The 19,284-nt window shown below is 31.4% G+C and overlaps 1 protein-coding gene across 1 annotated transcript in view; it reads right to left on the reverse strand.

Annotated features, from left to right (window-relative positions):
• The window catches only part of LOC124360282 (rho GTPase-activating protein 100F), a 56,651-nt gene extending 37,813 nt beyond the window's left edge, over positions 1-18,838 (reverse strand). The window contains exons 1-6 of the mRNA XM_046813780.1: positions 18,660-18,838; positions 10,001-10,126; positions 6,831-7,013; positions 6,266-6,424; positions 5,867-6,138; positions 2,887-3,124 (exon numbers count right to left, since the gene is read on the reverse strand). Coding sequence (XP_046669736.1) covers positions 2,887-3,124; positions 5,867-6,138; positions 6,266-6,424; positions 6,831-7,013; positions 10,001-10,126; positions 18,660-18,704 — 1,023 coding nt within the window. The 5' untranslated portion in view covers positions 18,705-18,838. The remainder of the gene's footprint in view (positions 1-2,886; positions 3,125-5,866; positions 6,139-6,265; positions 6,425-6,830; positions 7,014-10,000; positions 10,127-18,659) is intronic.
• Positions 18,839-19,284: the final 446 nt, after the last annotated feature.

The raw sequence follows: 19,284 nt of genomic DNA on the forward strand, positions 1-19,284 counted from the left end.
TGAACAGCATAACAACTCAGATACTTTGTATGCTTTGGATTTTTTTAATTTAAGATGTTTGGTGATTTCTATGGACTGCAGAAAATTAATAAATTGTAAAGTTTCAATTTCGGAGCATGATACTTTCATGAATCTAAAAGTAAACCCAATTTGTATTTCGTTAATAATAAACTGTATTTTATTAAAAATAAAATGATACATAACTTTTGAGTAGTAACTGGTTTTGCAGTTAAATTTTTGTTTAACTCTGCGTGAGGGGTAAAAAGGTGTGCCAGTTCTAGGGTTAAAGGGGAAATTCCTTTTCGGCAGTTAGTAACAATGCTGATGAAAGCACTTAGACCATTACTGTTTCTTTTTATTAGTCCACTCATAAGCTGTAGATTGTTTCTTTGTTTACAAGACGTGTTCAGAAAGTAAGTATCGTTTCATTCCACTGCCGCCGTAGTGCTGCTATCGGTGTTCCATGCATGCGCACTAGTCATCCTTATTCACTGGCTATTAACTCACGCCATTGTAGTTGTTCTATGTTGTTTTCAGTTTTCTCTGAACGTTTAAAATGTTCAAGACAATTAGTGATCCTGCCGATTGTGAGAGTAAGATAATAAGATTTTTGACTGCAAGGAATGTAAAACTGGCTGAAATTATCGTCAAACTTCGAGATGTTTACGGGAAATATGTGATGAGTGAAGAAATGGTGAAAAAGTGGGTTAGAATGTTCAATGGCGGTTGAACAAATGTGCATGGTGAGAATCAGAGCGGTCGGTCTTCTCTCGTCACCAATGATCTGGTAAGGGCAGTTGACAAAAAGATCCAAGAGAACAGACGTTTCACTATGACAATGCTATCTGAGGATTTCCAACAAATTTCACGCACTCTTTTGTAAAAAGTTGTTAAGGGCCGCTTAGGTTATTGCTGGCTGTGTTCCCGATGAGTTCCAAAAATGCTCACTGACGTGCACTAAACCAAGAGACTCAGAAGTGCTTTGAATTTTCTCACATGGTACAGTGATGATGGTGAGGATTTTTTAAACAAAATTGTGACAGATGACGAAACTTGGGTCCGTCATGTCACACCGGAATCCAAACAGCAGTCAATGGAGTGGCGACACACGCAATCCCCGAAGAAACAAAAATTCAAGACTACAATGTCTGCACAAAAAATCATGTACACTGTCTTTTGGGATCGGAAAGGTGTTTTGCTGATTGATTTTTTTCTCCCAAGAGATGAAACTATTAATGTGGCAAGGTATTGCAAAACCTTAAGAAAACTAATGCAGGCAATTCAAAACAAACGGAGAGGAATGCTCAGTAGCAACAAACGGAATTGTGTTGCTTTATGACAATGCTCGGCCCCATACCGCTGGTGACACTCAAAAAATGGTTCGATAATTTCGTTGGGAGCACTTCGATCACCCGCCCTACAACCCTGATGTGGTACCATCTGACTACTCCTTGTTCCTGCACATGAAGTGCGTGGTAGGCGGCCAACACTTTGAAACCGGCAATGAAGTGAAAACTGTCGTGGAGTCATGGCTACATTCATTGGCTACGACAAGTAATTGAACATTGGTGGAAATTATGTTGAAAAATAGTTTAAGGTTTGGACTTTCATGCAGAAATAAAATTGTGTTGAAAAAATTTGTTTTACTTGTTTTTTTTTTTTAAATGGTACTTACATTCTGAACACAGCTTATATTTTCCATACTTTAAAATATCATCTTGAAATATGTGTAACTGCTGTTTTTGTTGAAGGTTATAAATAAAATGCTGTGTATCATCATATGTTACAATTTTCTTTTAAAAGTTGTTATATTCATCAGCCATATTAATCATGCCTTTGAAAATATTTATTTTCAATTAATTTTTTTGTAGAGATAACATGTTTAAAACTATGGGTAAAATTATGAATGCAAACATCATCATGAAACATGCTACGCACAACCCTGTTTGAAATTCCAAGTTCCTAATCAGTTCAAAAAGAGTTCAGAGAAACAGCATACACAGTTATTTGATATGTTTCATTGATGTTATTTGTGTGCAACATTTGTATCAACATTATCATATGTGGTGGAGATAGAGTGGTATTTAAGCTGATTATTGATATTCGTACATTGTCACTAAAATGCTTATGCCACTTGTGTACTGCGATTTTAATTATCGCATCTCCTTCACATGGTATTTAAGTATCTCAAAGATGTCAGATGGTGGTTTCTGAAGCAAAATACTAACATTTGATGACACGCCGTACCACTCCAAAAATAAAAATTACACAATGTGATATAAACACTGTCTTTAGAGAAATAACTTGTGGGTGTTGAAGAAAGTAATGGAAAGAAGAGGAAAAAGGCTTGGAAATTCAATAGGAATTTTGCCACTTACAGGAACAGGAATTTTTACTTCAGCAAATATTGCTTGAACATAGGTAACGATTGTGAGAACTTTTTGGCTCTATACTGAATATTGAAAGTAAATAGTTTTTTATGGCTGATAAGTTAAACTATTGTGTACTCTTGACTCTTTTTTTAAACTACAGTTTAGATAATTAAAGTCCTCCCTTGTTGAACTTGCAGTTATATACACTAAAAGTATTTTTGGAACTATCCACCACATTTCTCTAAATACACCTTCGCACTTTTTAGAAATTTTACTCAGTAATACACAGTTTTGATTAGGAAAAACTAAATTTATGTTTTAGGAAACTTACAACTAAACTCAGTTTTAGTTGCAGAATTAGAAATACAAATTCTCAAAAGATTTAAAAACTGATATAACTGGTGTGAATAAATGACAAAAATTGATTAAGCTTTGTGATGTGTGTTTTGTATTGAATTGAAAGTGTGATAGAAGTATTATAAAATTTAAAAGGAAAAGATACGAGAACACTTACACTCATCCCTGTCTGGTGTTGTGGTCTAGAGTTATAATAGAGGTCGCCACCGCCCAACATGTAGTTGTTGATGTCTCCGGTGTCGTTGAGGGATTGCTGTGAGGATCGGAGGGAAGTGACTCCGAGAGCTAGATGAGACCTGGAGGTTTGCATCCTGTCCCTGCTCTGCTCCTCCCGGTGCATACGGCGGCTGCCTGTCAGATCTCTCCGCAAACTGTCCGTGTGTCTTCCATGGGACCTAGAACATTAAATGATAACTACAAAGCATAACATAAGGATAACGTAAAAGATATATCATATTTAAGATCAAAATATAAGTATTGAATATGTGTACCAATGGACCAAGGTATCTGATATCATATCTGTAAATATTTGACGTATATGGTACTGAATTTATAACAAGTTATATCTCAAATTTAATTTTTGTTACCATAACTGTCAAACACAAGAGTTTGTTTCACTATACAACAAATTGCTTTTGTGAAGATTTTATTATGTATTGAATTCATTACTTTTTGGACAAATTCATTTTATTTCTTTTTCTAAAAATCTAGTAAACCATATTACTTGCTTTATTTAATTTTTTTAAATAAAATTGGGACATTTTTATCAGTTTATATTATACTTGGTTTTTAAATGGAAAAATATATATTTTTTTAGTATCACTCCAAGCTTACTAGGCATTTCGTCAGTCAGTACTGACATGTACAGAAATAAAATTAGAAACCATTGTAGCATTTTTTTTTTTTCAAAAAAATGTGATCCTTATATTAATATATAAATGAAAATAAAAATATGTTTCTAAACTATAACCAAATTATAAATTAAATAGGTTTTTACCAGAGTTTTATTTACAAAAATTCCCCAACACAAAAATATATAATACTATATGATTTAGACTTCACGCATTTTACACCATATGTTGTATTTGATTTAGTGAAGATCTGCAAGAAAACAAAATTTAAACTACTGTCCCAGATAAAATATCTACAAAATACTGTTCATGTTAAGATACAGTGACGGAATTGTGATTTCATTTATGTAAGTGGCCATAGTGCCTGAAGTGTCGGATTCTGGGTCTGGGATTATAGAAGCACAGGTTCCAATGATGACTATACTGGACCACTTTACATCAGTATTATTCACCTCACTGTAAGAGTTTGTTCTCTGGTATTTTCTTATTAAAACACATGTCAATCCATTAAATTTCTACAAAAAGCCTTTTTTTCTCTACTAAATATTTTGTTTTGAACTGCATTAGAAACTAAGGTTGATATGCTGCTACCCACAGAAATTGAGGAGGAAGGGAGAGGCTGCAGTTATGCCATTCTTGTTTAATATTGTTGAAGCATTAATTACATTTCTTTTAGTTTCCAAATAAAAGTAAATAGCTTTTTCATATAAGAGAACATAGTTTAATTATAAATAAAAATGTACACTAATTTTATGTAGCTTAATTAATTACTATTCATTACTAATTAAATTCAAAATAAATAAATATAAAACTAAAAGTATTTAAAATAAATATATGGGGCAGAGTACAGTACCTTAATTATGTGAAAAATTTTCATCTTAATTATCTTATAATTTAATTATTCTGCTGATCTTCTTTAGTAAAATTAACAACCACTAAAAATCACAATTATTACAACTCCTTTACACAAATTTTCTCACACACTGGAATCGAATCTGTCATTGTTAACGAGTTAAATATAGTTAGTAACAGTTATTTTAGTACGATTAGCTTTAGGTTTTAGATTTTGGTACATGTGGTATTAATAAAAAAAAAATAGTACATAATAAAAACACCTCTTCCAGCTCAGTAGGAAGAAGGGTGGATTTCACATGTGATCATCATTTCTAAATGTCAAACTGAAGACGCATTACTAGTTTAGATGTTTAATTTGCACAACACTGATCGAACAATAACAATCAATTTTGGCATGTTAATATAATAGTAACACTTTCAAACATTTAGAAACTTCATAATCTTGAAGACTTCAAGACAAAAATTGTTTGGCATATAAATTTATTTGTAAAAACGTGGATTTTATTTAGTTAACTAATCTGAAATTATATTTCTATACAAATTCACTTTACGGTTCAATTGTATACTTATATAACTTTTAACGGCCACAATCTTGAAACCTTAAGAGTTATAACAAAATAAGTAAGAATAAAAGTTGCTTGAAAATTTTAAGGAAAGTGTCAATTTTGATTTATGTTAAGAAATACCCAAAATAAAAATGTTGTGCAAATGCGAAAGACAGCAATCTTGAAATATTTTAATTGATAGGACTGGCTAACAAACTCAACCAAGCTATATGTAAATACTGTCTCCGTACCATTTAGTTTGAATTTATTAAGAACTATGATAGTTTGTCATGTTCAAAATTATTCCCATGAAAATGCAAATTGCCAACAAACCATTCAAGCTATTTGCAAGTATTGCTGTTGTGCCAAGTAAGTTTAGTCTGGATATTACTGACTTCACAAGGTAGTTTTGTGTTGTATAAGCCCATACATACGTTTATGTATATATATATATATATATATATATATATATATACACATTTTTGGAATATGGTAGTTTTGGCTTTTGGGGGTCATGATTGGAGAAAATGCAGAAAATCTCTAGGAAATTTTGTCATGAGAGTGATTGCAATAGGCAGATAATATAACTGATGTAATCAGTAGTATAAATGTTAAATAAACAATTGCATGGCTGTAAAAGAACTACTTATGTACTCTAAATTTAACATTCATATTTAAATATTCAAATGTCTTATTCCTGTGTTATGAAATAAAATAAATGTTGATTATTATTTTTCCTTTTAGTATAAGTTTTGGATCAATTGCATTTTATCCTAAATCAATTTCACAAAATATATTTTTATATATAACAATAAAGTAATAAGGTAGGTGAAATGATAATAAATTAGTCAATGTGTTCCTTTATAATAAAAATTACCCCACATACATGTTGTATCTCCTGTCGCTCATGCCATTCTCGTCTTCCTCATCGTCCAGCTCCTCATCCCGGGTGAGCTCCTTCTTGATGACAACAACAGGAGGTGGTTTGGGTTCCAGAGGCCGAGACTGGGGCTGTGGCACCACACCTGCCGAGGGTCCTCCACGGGGCTGGCGTGTCACTAGTACCAACCTCCGTGGTATCGACATAATTATCACCACATCATCTAGGCTCATACGGGTCACATCTACCAAGTTCACAGCTAGGATCTCATCTCCGACCTGAAATGGAAAGGTTTTATGATCACTGGTATCGTAATCTGAGAACACAGTGTTACTATAAATACAGCTTTAAAATTAACCATTGAGATTGATGGAAATATATCTAGAATATGAAAGATAAAGTTACCTTTAGACATCCACTGTTATAAACAGCAGATTCAAGGGCTATCCTGGATATAAATACTCCGTCTGAGCGGTCTAGACCATTCCCCTCACGGATGTACAGCCCCAGCGTTTGTCCTGGCCTCTTCACAATTTCTACTAGATGCACTGAATGATTTGCATCCTGCAAAAAACCATTAACATGTAAGAAAAAAATACTTTAAGGAGGCATTTAATTTTCATCATACATACATTTCTTTTAAAATAATAGTTTCAAAAATAAGTTGTAATAAATTATATATTTCATAAGCATTTAAATATTATTGAACATTTGATGTATCAGTTATATGGATTTTAAAAATACATCTATACAATTTAAAATAGTTAAAATAATACAATATAAAAATTGACAATGAAATGTTGTGTAAGGCTTTCTGAATAATTGGTGACATTCATATCAAAGAACTTAATGCTTTGGAGAATTACAGAAGATTGGCAATCCATTCTATGAAATATTACATGTTAAGTACAGAATAGCACAATACGTGGCATATGAAAAACAAGAATAAGTTTATTATTTGATAAAGTACCTGTAGGGCAAGATAGCGCTTATCAACGTCACTGGCTGCCCGACCAAGATGTCTTGGGTCCAACAGTCTTACCACCATCTCACCCCGCCGCTCCACTGCCTCCAGAGCAGCCGCTGTTGTCGCATCATGGTCGTTCTCTACCGTCTCTATCTGCCGAAATATCTCATTCGATATCCCGCTCACCTGCAATCCAACACTACCATTCAAGCCTTTAGCAGAAGAAGACATGTTTAAAAAGTAATAGTATAATTAATTTTAATAATGATTCTGATAAGTTTCATCCTTATTTAAATCAATAAATTCACAGTAGTACTACTTCTAATAAGAGAAGTTTTTGATCGAGATTAAGTCTTAAAGAGAGACCTGAGGATTTAGATAAAGCAAGTGTTTATCTGTCCTTATTAAAAAGCATGGACTAGACTCCTAGTAAGGAAAATACACAGCTCCTCTGTGGGAGTCAACTTGGAATGTTGATAAAACGTGGACCTCTTTGAAAACACATATTTAAGTGCAACTGATAATGGATAATTCTGTGGATAAAAATCAGCAGAACATAAATGCAGCAGATATCCAGGGATCTTGATGAAAAAGTTCCAAACAGCTTATATGTTGAGCAACATTAGAGAATCCACATGATCCCACAAATTTTATAAGCTTTTGTAGAAGCCTTAGATAAGGGTCAAAATCTTTTAATCTCTTAAATTTTCTATAGAAATATATATGTAGATAAGTTTACAATATTTGTTAGTTTTCTCTGGCATTTGTGATCAAACTCTCTATAATGTTATTCTTTACGTGATTGGCACTACCTTGTGGATGTTTCTCATTCGTTGCCATCAGTGTGGGGCAACATTGATGGTTAATGTCTTACTGTATTGTAACTATAAATACTTTCTCATCTTATTCAAACAAAGATTGTTCATAAAGACTGTTTTTGTTCGCTTGAATTTCTATTTTAGAAACTAAATTATTACAGACAAAATTGGAAATTTTATGGGCAGTTAATGGACTTTGACAAACACAAGTAAGGATCCATCCTTCAGAAAAGTGCCAATAATGTATCAAATTTTCTAATCAGCATTGAGACAGAGTTGTTAACTGCCCCTAAGTCTCCTTTTATTCATGTTACTAAAGAAAATTATCATTTTGTACTCGAATCCATTACTGTTTTAAATTAAGAGTATTGGTATTTAATGAAACAAAAAATACATTTATTATTAACAAACTGCATATTACTAGCCACAGACTATGGGCTCAGTTGGTTACTCAGCAACAGCACTTTCTACACTGTAAGCAAATGTTTCTGCATCAATTGACAGCAGAAATCTGCCGAGTATGCAATATATGCATTATGCTGAACAAACATATTGCCACTGGGTGGTGGATTTATGTAGGTGCACAGAATCAAACCTGAATAACAGTGAACACCACACCCACTGATGAGTGAACAAATACTACTGTGGCTAAAATCGCATCTACATCATATGGAAAGGATCAGTCTCTCTTTAATAATAATTTATATATTCATTTATTATGAAATTAAGCTTCAGGAAATTTTAAATTCAAAGGTAACTTTTGAAAGGACACAAATGCAACACATACCTTGAAAACATCATTTATGGTTAAAATAATTAGACAGTGCCTTAATTTAGAGAAAGAATAAATAAACAAGGAATCAAGAAATTTATCATTTTCGTAATTCATCTATTCCAAATAAACATACATAAATGTACGTATATTAAATTCTTATTTAGAGATCAAGAATGTAACAGAGTTGGTAACACTAGAAGTGTCCATTGCACACAACACTGATGCCGGTTCTATGAAGATTTGAGCAACGTAATACAATAAAATGTATACTTGACTCCTCAACCATAAAAATGATAAAGTTGGTTTTTTTATATATCACTATCATTACTGATGAGTTAATTAATTACAAAAAGCTCTGGAAAAACATTCTGGTCATCTGATGGTTCTGTAGAGTTAATAAAACATCTCAAACAAAATATCAATAATGTAAATTAACAGATTTGCAACTTAATCACCTCTTGCAAAAGCCAAAGTTTTAGCAAACCATATACTTTGGCATTGTATTTTGACGTGACAACGTCTTAAATTAGGTTGCGGCTCGGAGTCACTCATGAAAAAGTGTAACGCCCGGTAACGTTACGATGCCCGTCCAGTGGGTCCGCCGCACGGGATAAAGCAGATAACTGTGGGTCCGCCGCACGGGATAAAGCAGATAACTATGTTTATTCGTGAAAATGTGGAGTGCTTAGATTCGTCATTTACAACAACTACAACAATAAAGGTAAATAATTGTACACTGATATTTCATTATCGTAAACTATGATTGATTGATTAATTGTTAGATTGACACAAAAGTTGAGAAACTGAGTTTATAGGTTATGTCATACTATTGACAAATGTTGATAGTGTTAAGTAAATTATTAGTTTAAATCACTCTGCAATCAATCGTAATTCAGTCGATTGAGAAGAAACAGCGCGTATTGCTAGTCAAACATTTAAAATAACAAATTATAACCTCTAACCTTTCATAACAGTGCGACCAAACAAACGAACTAAACCGACCAATCACCACGCGCGGAGTTAGAATTTAACTGTGTTTAGCAAGAATTTCAAATTCCAATTTTAGTAAATGTTTTATTCAACTTTACCATTTACAATAACAAATTTTAATTAATTTCAAATTATGTACAATGTTTTAGTAAACAAAATATATTTCTATAGTTAAAATTTGTGCAATTCTTATTTTCATTCAATTCCTTGTTCCTATTGTGCAATTTAATAATATTCATATCAATAAATATTCTACCGAGAAAAAGACGTTGTCACGTAAAATCTTCGCCCGTAAAACCGACTTTACAGGCAACCATAATGTTTTTTTTTGTTTTGTTTTTAAATGAAAGTAATATCCGTATATTTGTATTTTATCTTTGAGGTCTGTTTTAAATAATCCAACAATGGATATCATTCAATGTATGTTACATTACATTATCTTATCATGTATAGTTATAAATACTTTTACATTATAGCTGAGCATTTGTTTGTAAAAATTTATTTCACTATCTCTAAACGTAGTACAACTTTTTATTATAAAATATTTTGTATACACCAAAGATTACTACAAACAACATGTAATTACTCACCTTCCGGAAATCCCCCTGCACAACCATAGGTGGAGGTTCCTTGGGACGTGTGTTCCCACCATTAGGTCCCTGTCCTTGAGCCTGACGTCGGGGACTGGTGGCCAAATCGGGAGTTGCCTCACGCCCCTCCTTGCACAAACCAGACAAACCCTATTACACTTGAAAAAACAAAGGTTGAACATATTGAGGCTTGTGTCATTAAATTTCTTACTATGGAAGAATTCCAAAAAGCTACTGACCTAAAAATTCACAATTAATTGAAATGAATTTCTTATAAAATATAAACTCAATAACAAATTAAGGTATATTAATAGTATTTTTTTGGAAAAAGTTTTATTCAGAATTATAAAATATTACATTTTGATTGAGATTATAATATTAAATCAATAATATGGATCCATACCTCATTAATGTTTACAGCACAAAATTGACAGAATAATTTTCAAAACATGATATACAGGATGATTCCAATAAGTACGCATTTTTTTAGGGTTGATAGAGGATGTGAGTACAAACATTTTTTTGTGTCCAATACACATGGGGTCATAAATGTTTTGTTTCTGAGAAAGTTGAGAATTTGTGAAATGCCCCTTTGTAGGCAAAACTTTATTTCCTTCGTAATAACACATAAAATAACCACTTAATGTAAACAAGAATGTAAATGAAATTATTATTGCAACAAATGTTCAGAATTTCTCCCGTTTGTGTAAAGCAAAGCTGAGCTCTTAGTAACATCCACTGTCAGGGTTTCATTTTGAAAGGTCAGGGTTTCCTCCCACTCCTGCTACTTAAAAATATTTTTTTATTATATATTTTTACATTCTTGATTGTATGAAGTGGTTCTTTTATTTGTTATTAAGAAGAAAAACATATTTAGTTTCAGTAGATTTGCGTCTGTCTAGGCAAATCTTAAAGAAAACACTGGGTGTTGCTTACAAGGAAGCGTTTCACAAATTCTCAATTTTTTCGGGAATGACCCAGTGTACATTGGACAAAAAATTGTTTGTATTCACATCCTATATCAACCCTGAAAAAGTGCACACTTTTATCGGAATCACCCAATATAGATGAAACTAATAACATTAAAGCATTCTTTGTTTTTATATTAAAAAGAAAAGATTGATTTTTAGGAGGTGAATGTAAAGGAAAAATACTGTCTGTGAAGGTGGTATATACACCTTGAATATGATAAAATAAACAGCTGGGCGAAGTTGGTCTACACTCAATACCATATGATTCAAGCAAAACAAGTTCCAAAGTATAGATAGCCTTATAAGAAATAGAAAAACTTGTTTGTTTATTATTCCAAATATAAAAACTGTCCCTGAAAGTTTTTTATGTAAAACACATAAGACATTTCACTCCCCCTAGAATACTTGATTTTGTAGAAAAATAGTAAAATTTTTTGTTTTAACAAAAAAACCACACATTCACATTCAAATTTTTAGACATTTTCAATATCTTTAATATATTGTGATTCTTTCACTATTGTATTCCACTTAATACAAAATTTTATGATGAAAACTTTGATGCCGCGTGATACAATCATACCTCTATAATAAAATAACAAAATACTATCAACTAGTCAAAACTAGTCATTTGACATTACAGAAATGCCTTAACCATGTTTATAATAGTCTTTCTTCAGATTATTTATTCATTAATAACATATGTTTGAAGCAGATGCTCTTGTTGAGGAAGAAATTCTGCACACAGTAATGTAGCTAACCTGTTGATGTGGACGAATGGCAAACCAACAGTTTGTATTGCAACTTAAAAATGCCAGTGCATACGTATTATGCATTACTATTCATTAAACAATAAATTAAATTAAACTGTGATACATCCCAATTAATCTGATACACAATTTGTCCTACTAAAGTCTGATTTTCGATAGCAGATAAGTTTTTAGTAAAAAGATAATTAAAAAATCTGTAAAATTCATATGATATGAAACCATAAGTGCCTGTAAAGTAAATGACATTACGTATTAAAAAAAACTTAGAGTTAAAATTATTATTATAAACTTTAACCTTGAACTGGCAATAGGCCTTTCCCAAAATGGCACTAAAGGTTAGTGATTTTGCAAGGGGGTTAAAAATAAATCCCTCTTCATAGATCTTTTTAATCTAAAACCTACGTAAACAATATTGTTTTCATACAAAATTTACAACATAAAATGAAAGTGAAACCATTTTTTTTGCATAAGAAAATCATAAATATAAAATAAATTGGAAATTATTCTTTTAATGTTGGCAATACATTCTAAGGCAATTTGTTTAACAAAATCTGAAATATACTAAAGTTATAATTATTTAAAATTTATTTGCCTTAAAGAAGTATAATAAAAGAGATTTGTAGATAATGTAGAATACACTATAAGAACCCAGAAATGCCAAGTGTTAAGTGTTACATTACAACATTACAATGTTAAGTGTTAAGTTGAAAAGTTTTTTTCATAAATATTATTTTTTTAGAAGATGTATACACAAAGAAAAAATAGTGATTTGTTTTTCAACAAATTTTTGCTAGATGGAAACATTATTTACTGATTTTACAAACAATAAAATTACAATATAAGAACTAAAATGTCTGGGAAAATTGTTTAATGTAAAAACTATTTATTTATAAGTGGTACATATTGTAATTCAAAAAAAGTATTATTATGTTATGTTCATCTACATTTAATTTGTTAAAAATTCAAAGCAAGCAACTGGAATAGAAATTTTTAAAAATCATCAGGAAATTTCAACATTAAAGTTAAAAATTTCCAAGTAAATAATATAACACATTTATAGAATATAACTGTTTTAATATAATATGATGTTAAATCTTTATCTTTTAATTTATATTACTTAAAAAAATTAGAGTTATTGTGGGAATTAACATTATGCCATGTTTAACGTATCAAAAATCGATTAAGTACCTTTTTAAAATTTGGTTAATTTATCAAGATACTGATTATAGGCAGGTCAAACGTTAAGAAAATTTGGAACGCTTTTTCCCTTACTCTGTAATTTTTAAGTTACCTTCTTCTAAAAACAGCTATAATCAATCCATGTATTTTTATAGCTCTTAAAAATATGTGTTGAGTATTATTATAGAATTACTAACATGTGATTAAGTAAATAAAATTAAATAAACTTTTAATTAAATTATAGCATATAATTAAAAATGGAGGGATATTTTTCAAAACAATTCCTATCACCCAGTAAATCCACATATTATATAACATATGTTGTTATATAACAACCAAAGCAAGATCTATGACTACATGGTTAGATTTGCAAGACCGTTTATTTATTATAATAACTCAAAAAGAAATATAGTGATTTTTACGAAATCTGCCCAAGTGGTTAGTATATTGTTCCTCAGAGAGCTATTGTCTTCCTAAGGAGAAAACAAGCTAAACCTTAAGATAACCTTTTGCATAAAATCCAGTGTTTCGTAATGGGAAATGCTGATCACATGTACTTGTTAATTCCAAAATATTGTTGATAAGCATTAATGGTAGGTTTTGGTTGTCAAGCTACATATGGGTGTGGTTATATGTCACACGACATCGACAATATTGGATTGTTTTGTATATTCATTAAAAACATCATACATTCATCTTTACTGTGATGAAGCGATTTATTATTAATTAAACAACTTTCTACACTATATTTCTACAATAAACATAAAAGAGTATGAATAAAAACCAAAACTTGAAGAATATGATCTAGGGCTGTCTCAAATTACTTTCCATTCCTCTCCAATGAATCTTAAATTAAATAGTCTAATTTAATTTCTAAAGTTGTAAAAAGATATTGAAAATACAAAAACGTAAATAAAATTACAACCATTAGTCTAGCCTATGATTTAGACTACACATTGGTATTAGAACCCATCAAAAATTTCTGAGTTTCAATAAATCTTCAGTACAATATTGTAAACTTTAATAACAGACAAAACATTTGAATACATATTTATTTTATTTTGTCAGGCAGCCTGTAAATGTGACTATGGTAATACAGCAGATCATTGTTAAAGAAGGTTTACAATTCAAAATAGTGAACACCTCTTTATGATAGAGAGCCCACTATTTAACAAAAGAGAAAGTTAAAGTCCTCACTCTAATGCATTTTGTGGCCACAAACGAAAATTAAGCCTTGCAGGCTTCTCAGAAATTGATTTATATTATTCCATTCTACCTTCCCTATCCCAATTCCTTAATGAAAAAATATTTATGGACTTTATTTTAAAATCTCTCACTCCCACTTCCGCAGTTAAAAACAACATTTAACAAAACAATTTTGTTGAACACTTGAAGCAAGAGACTCATTCATACGTATTCAGCTTGAACATGTGTTGTTTCAGGGTATTTGTCTCCCAAAGAACAGTCAGTTCAAAAATAACTGCCAGAAGGTGGATCAGTGAGTAAGTCAGGTCAGAGCGAAGTAACTGCCTAGACCAATGGGAACTCATCAAATCCATAACCTGCATCAACACAGGTGATGCAATCCATTTAAGCCTCAATAATGAACTTTTCATTGTTCTTATTTTCTGTACAGGCCTAACAAACATTATACATTGTGTTACCTACAGATTCTGGTTTATCCTAGATCTTGCAATACAAAGGCTTACAGTTTTTATTGAGTCACCAGGTATACCTTTCATCAATCAAATCTGTGAGCACCCCATGATAATTTGAAGTTATATTGCCTAGATGAACACATATGACATGTGCAAGATGAATCAATGCTCCACTTTGCTGAATTGCTCAGATCTGGCAATGTACATTTCATGGCATTAGCATAAAAGTTCAGCATTGCTGGTGACCACTTAAACAAAAAGACTATACATAACAGCTTAGGAGGAATACATAACTCACTAAAAATTCTACAATCGTCAGACCTTGGAGACTAGCAAATAGATTGTGTTTATCCTCTCATTGAACCAAATTACTCATACTATAATATGAGACACATCATTGCAAGCCTGGCCATTGGGGCAGTTATGTATTCTACTTCCCCCTCACCTGGCGGCATTGTCACATTAGCAGATTCTCAGTATGAAGCGACACGATAATGTCTAGTTCGTTCCAGTTATTTACATCTGTTTAATTATTTGGTGTTTCATTATTCTGCATGTTTTTATATTATTATTTTTTGTTTACATTCTGTATCATTTTGTAGACATGAGTTAATTTATCAAATTATTAATCATGAAGTTAAAGGATTCAGGAAGACAGATGAGTAAAGATGAGCAGTAATGATTGCTCGATTGTTGGATTCAATTAATTATTCCATCACTAGTAATTCTTCCTCTAGAGCTGGCAATACTGCGCCACAACCCAGGTTTGCATTTATGTCTCGAATTACCATTTCATTGATGTTTCTTGGTTTATAATAACCCTATTCCTGATGTTTAACTGAAATACCCGTCATAAACTTGTCTTCAAAGCTTATTTGGGGAAAAAATCTGAAAGATTCATGTGCACGTACTCTGACAACTAAACTAGTAGAGAATCCTTAGAGTTTAGCAACAGGTTGTTCCTTGTTATATTAAACTTTGCCTTAAATATTAAAATACGTTTTAACACAAAGCCAAAGCTATTTTCACTTCTGTATAGCATGGTCATATCCATAGACCAATGAAGCACCAGTCATATCTTCAGTGCTGAGCCTTATCATTGTGTCCATCACATTTTTGGTAAAATTTGAAATATAGAATTGCCAACTAAGTCTAGAAATGAGAACATTATTGTAGATGCAAACATTTCTTTGACTTGAGGTGGGTAGTTTGATAACCTTCAAAGGAATGATGAAGAGCCTGCTAGTTCAGTTTGAAATTGTCTAAAAACTTTACCATTGCTCCGAGTACTAATAGCAACAATAGAGGGTTCTTAAGTATAAGCAACCTGATCAAGTACAAGTCCTCCACAACATTAGGAAGTTTAAAGCGTGTTTTAGGTGATTGATAGATTAAAGTTGGATCATCATTAAAAGTCATAAAATATGATATCTTCAGTTCATCCATTTTCTAGCAATCAGGCAAAATAACTTTCTTTTCAATAACAGATTAATTTAAACTAACCGTCACTGGAGACAAATTACATCTTTTAAACAAACCTTTTTGTAACTCATGTCATTTTACAAGAGAGGATTGAATGATATTTAAGCCTGACAAGTTTATGAGCATTAACTAAAATAGGTGTCTATGCTACTAATATTTTGGCAGCAAGTTTTTTTATAGATCTATATTTTTTTGCCTAAAAATGTTTACTACCTAAAAACATACAAAATTAAAATTTAAAGCTAGGCCTACAGCAAAACAAATGCTGTACCACACAGTCCTGGTATCATAATTAAATACTGAGAAAAACTTGAGATAATTTTGTAAGTTTAGGCCTAAAATTAGGCATATATATCGATAGTTTCACTAGATTTAATATCAACATATAAATTATTCAGAATGTTCATGCATATCTGATATATATCCTAAATGAACTAGAACATTTGTTTGTTTTGTATGACGTATTACTGACCCATGCATAACGTTTTAAGAGAAATTTAAATTTTGATAGAAAGGCAGTCTACCATGTCACTGTTTAAAAATTTTGTCTCTGAAATTGGACATGTATTTACAGTATCTGAGAATATGATTGTTTATCTGACTCCAAACTCACATTCGGGAGATTCAATATAACCTTAGTTGTGCTTCATGTACCCCCACATGCCATAGGCTATGTTTGAAAACGGTTTAGCCTTCCTCGAGAGATGCATCCCTATGGGATTAAAATTGGAGCTAAAATCAAACAGATCATTTATGGCTTAAGCTTAGTTTTATCAAAGTGGTACAAACATATATACATAATACAACGAAATCTAAGCTCTCAATTTTAAAATACACCAATTAGTTTCTAGATGATTTTATGATTACACAGCAACGTCATGACGATTATTTGTATTTTCTTATACCATATAGTATCTATCACAACTTCATATTAGATCTAGTTTCAAATTTGTAACTAATTTTGATAATATACAGTCTAAAAACAAAATATATAGGCTTACTATTTACAAAAGAAACCATAACAGTTCCTTAGATAAAACAGGCACTGATGCGAGTAAAATTTGTGAATCTGTCTTTTAAATCACTTAGTATTCATCAGCGTTTAATATAACTTATATACAGTATAGGGAACCATAACATCTAAAAAACGCACAAATTGATTATTTTTTATGAAACTTTTTGAAGCTCTCTCATCGGTAGTAATGCACCATCGCTTTCAAAAAGTGATTAGACGGGTTATCTCCTAAAAACAGTACTTCTCTTCCACATACTGGAGTTTACAGCACTATCCAACATTTTTAGGCCAAGAAAAATACAATTATTATATTTTAAACTGTACAATTTAGTTTATTGTAATTTTTGCTAGATTAAAATGACTTTCAGAACAAATGTTGTTTACAGTCTGAAATTTTATTTAAAGTAGATATATGTATGCTGTTATTTGAAAATAGCTATGTAATAAAAATCCGATTATATTGACAGTTCTAATTTAAAAATAATGTTTGTGAATATCAATATAACAACTGAGCCCACATACTGTACTCCACCCACAAAACGGAAATCTAAAGTTTACTGCACATCAATTAACCTAGTCTAATGTGGGTTCCCTGTTTCGAAATACCAAATTAATCAATTGTGTTACCCGAAATAGACTAACTATAGTTGCATTAACAATTTAAAATTAAAAACTATATTTAAATGAATAAAAGTATCTACCTTCAATTCATGTACTAACTGAAAATGTAACTAATCCAAAATATTTTAACTCTAGCATAGGCCTAGGTTTAATTAATTTTGAATGAGATGTCAAAAAGTCCCGTGTTATCACGGGAATTTCTATGCTACAAATAAATAAAACTTACATTGTAACTCTAATAAATTCTAAATAATGAACTATGAAACTGTTAAAATACAAAATTCTTGATATAAATAAATAATAGTAACAATAATAATTGTATGCTTTTCAAATTGTAGGTTATAATCGTTAACTTGACTCTGGAGCAGCCGAAGTCAAATTATTGATCGCCTTAACACCTGTTAGTTCAGTTGTCATCTCTGTCACTGCCTTTTATATTACTTTGTTCAATTGGAATCACATGGTCGTATACAAGTAGTAAAAATGAAACACCAATCTTATACAGAGTAGATTAATGAACGAAAATAGGAATTTATATATCTCTACAGATCTATAACGAAGTGTACCCTCCTTCAATCTCTAAGTATCATCACCAGGACAACTAGTACAATCTAGCGCCAACAACGTTACTTTAGTGGGGAAGGGCACCATTATATTGCAACTAAATTTTAAGATATAATAAAGAACCTTATGTGATTTTGCTGACTAATTCTAAGAATTTAAGGATGATATCAAACTCAGTACCAAAGGCCAAGCTTAACAGAACACTCCTTATTCTATTAACCAGTGTATCATGAAGTCATTTTTGTGAATTAAATAAATAATTAAAAATAATTTATTCTGAAAGAATTACAATGTAGTAAAAACTGGTATGATTTTGATATAATAATCTGCTGAAAGTAGATAATTATGATATTAATTACATTGGAAATTTGAGCGGTATAATCAGGATACAATAGCTCTCACCTTTCTTGTAAAAAAACAACCGGAGCTGGAACCACGATCACACATAATCTCAAACCACTAATACGAACACATTTTAATAAACAATTCATAAAAATAAACGTGGTAATTAAACACTAAAATTGTCGGCATTTTCACCGATTATGAAGGAAAACGGCCATGACTGAACGGAGGTCGCGGGCGGGGAGCTACTGCTCCGAGCATGCGCTTTTCCACCCCAGTTTACTCCCGTAGTATCTGTCCACTCCAGTTTTGATTTTCCCAGACCTGGATTGTGCTTAGGTGGGGAAGGAGCAGGAGGAGACAACACGTACAACTGGAGTAAATGAATTGATTGGCAGTTAAAATATTGCTGTAATAGGGCAATTTTAAAAGCTCTGTATAATTATTACAGGGAAGGAACTAATCAATACTGTACGTGCGTGTACTGCTTAAATGGAAACTCGAAAACAGTTTATAAGGACAATATGAAAAATAATTTAAACTATTTTAGGTGATTTGTATCTACTCCTTTGCTATATTTACCCAAAAAAGAATCTGGGTGTTTGTAAATTTTTTCGTTTATTTTCATTGATACCGTATTTACTACTACGTGAATAATAATACTGTGCCTCTAGCATGAATTTTG

The sequence above is a fragment of the Homalodisca vitripennis genome, chromosome 1 (assembly GCF_021130785.1).
Source record: "Homalodisca vitripennis isolate AUS2020 chromosome 1, UT_GWSS_2.1, whole genome shotgun sequence".
In the NCBI taxonomy this organism is placed as follows: Eukaryota; Metazoa; Arthropoda; class Insecta; order Hemiptera; family Cicadellidae; genus Homalodisca; species Homalodisca vitripennis.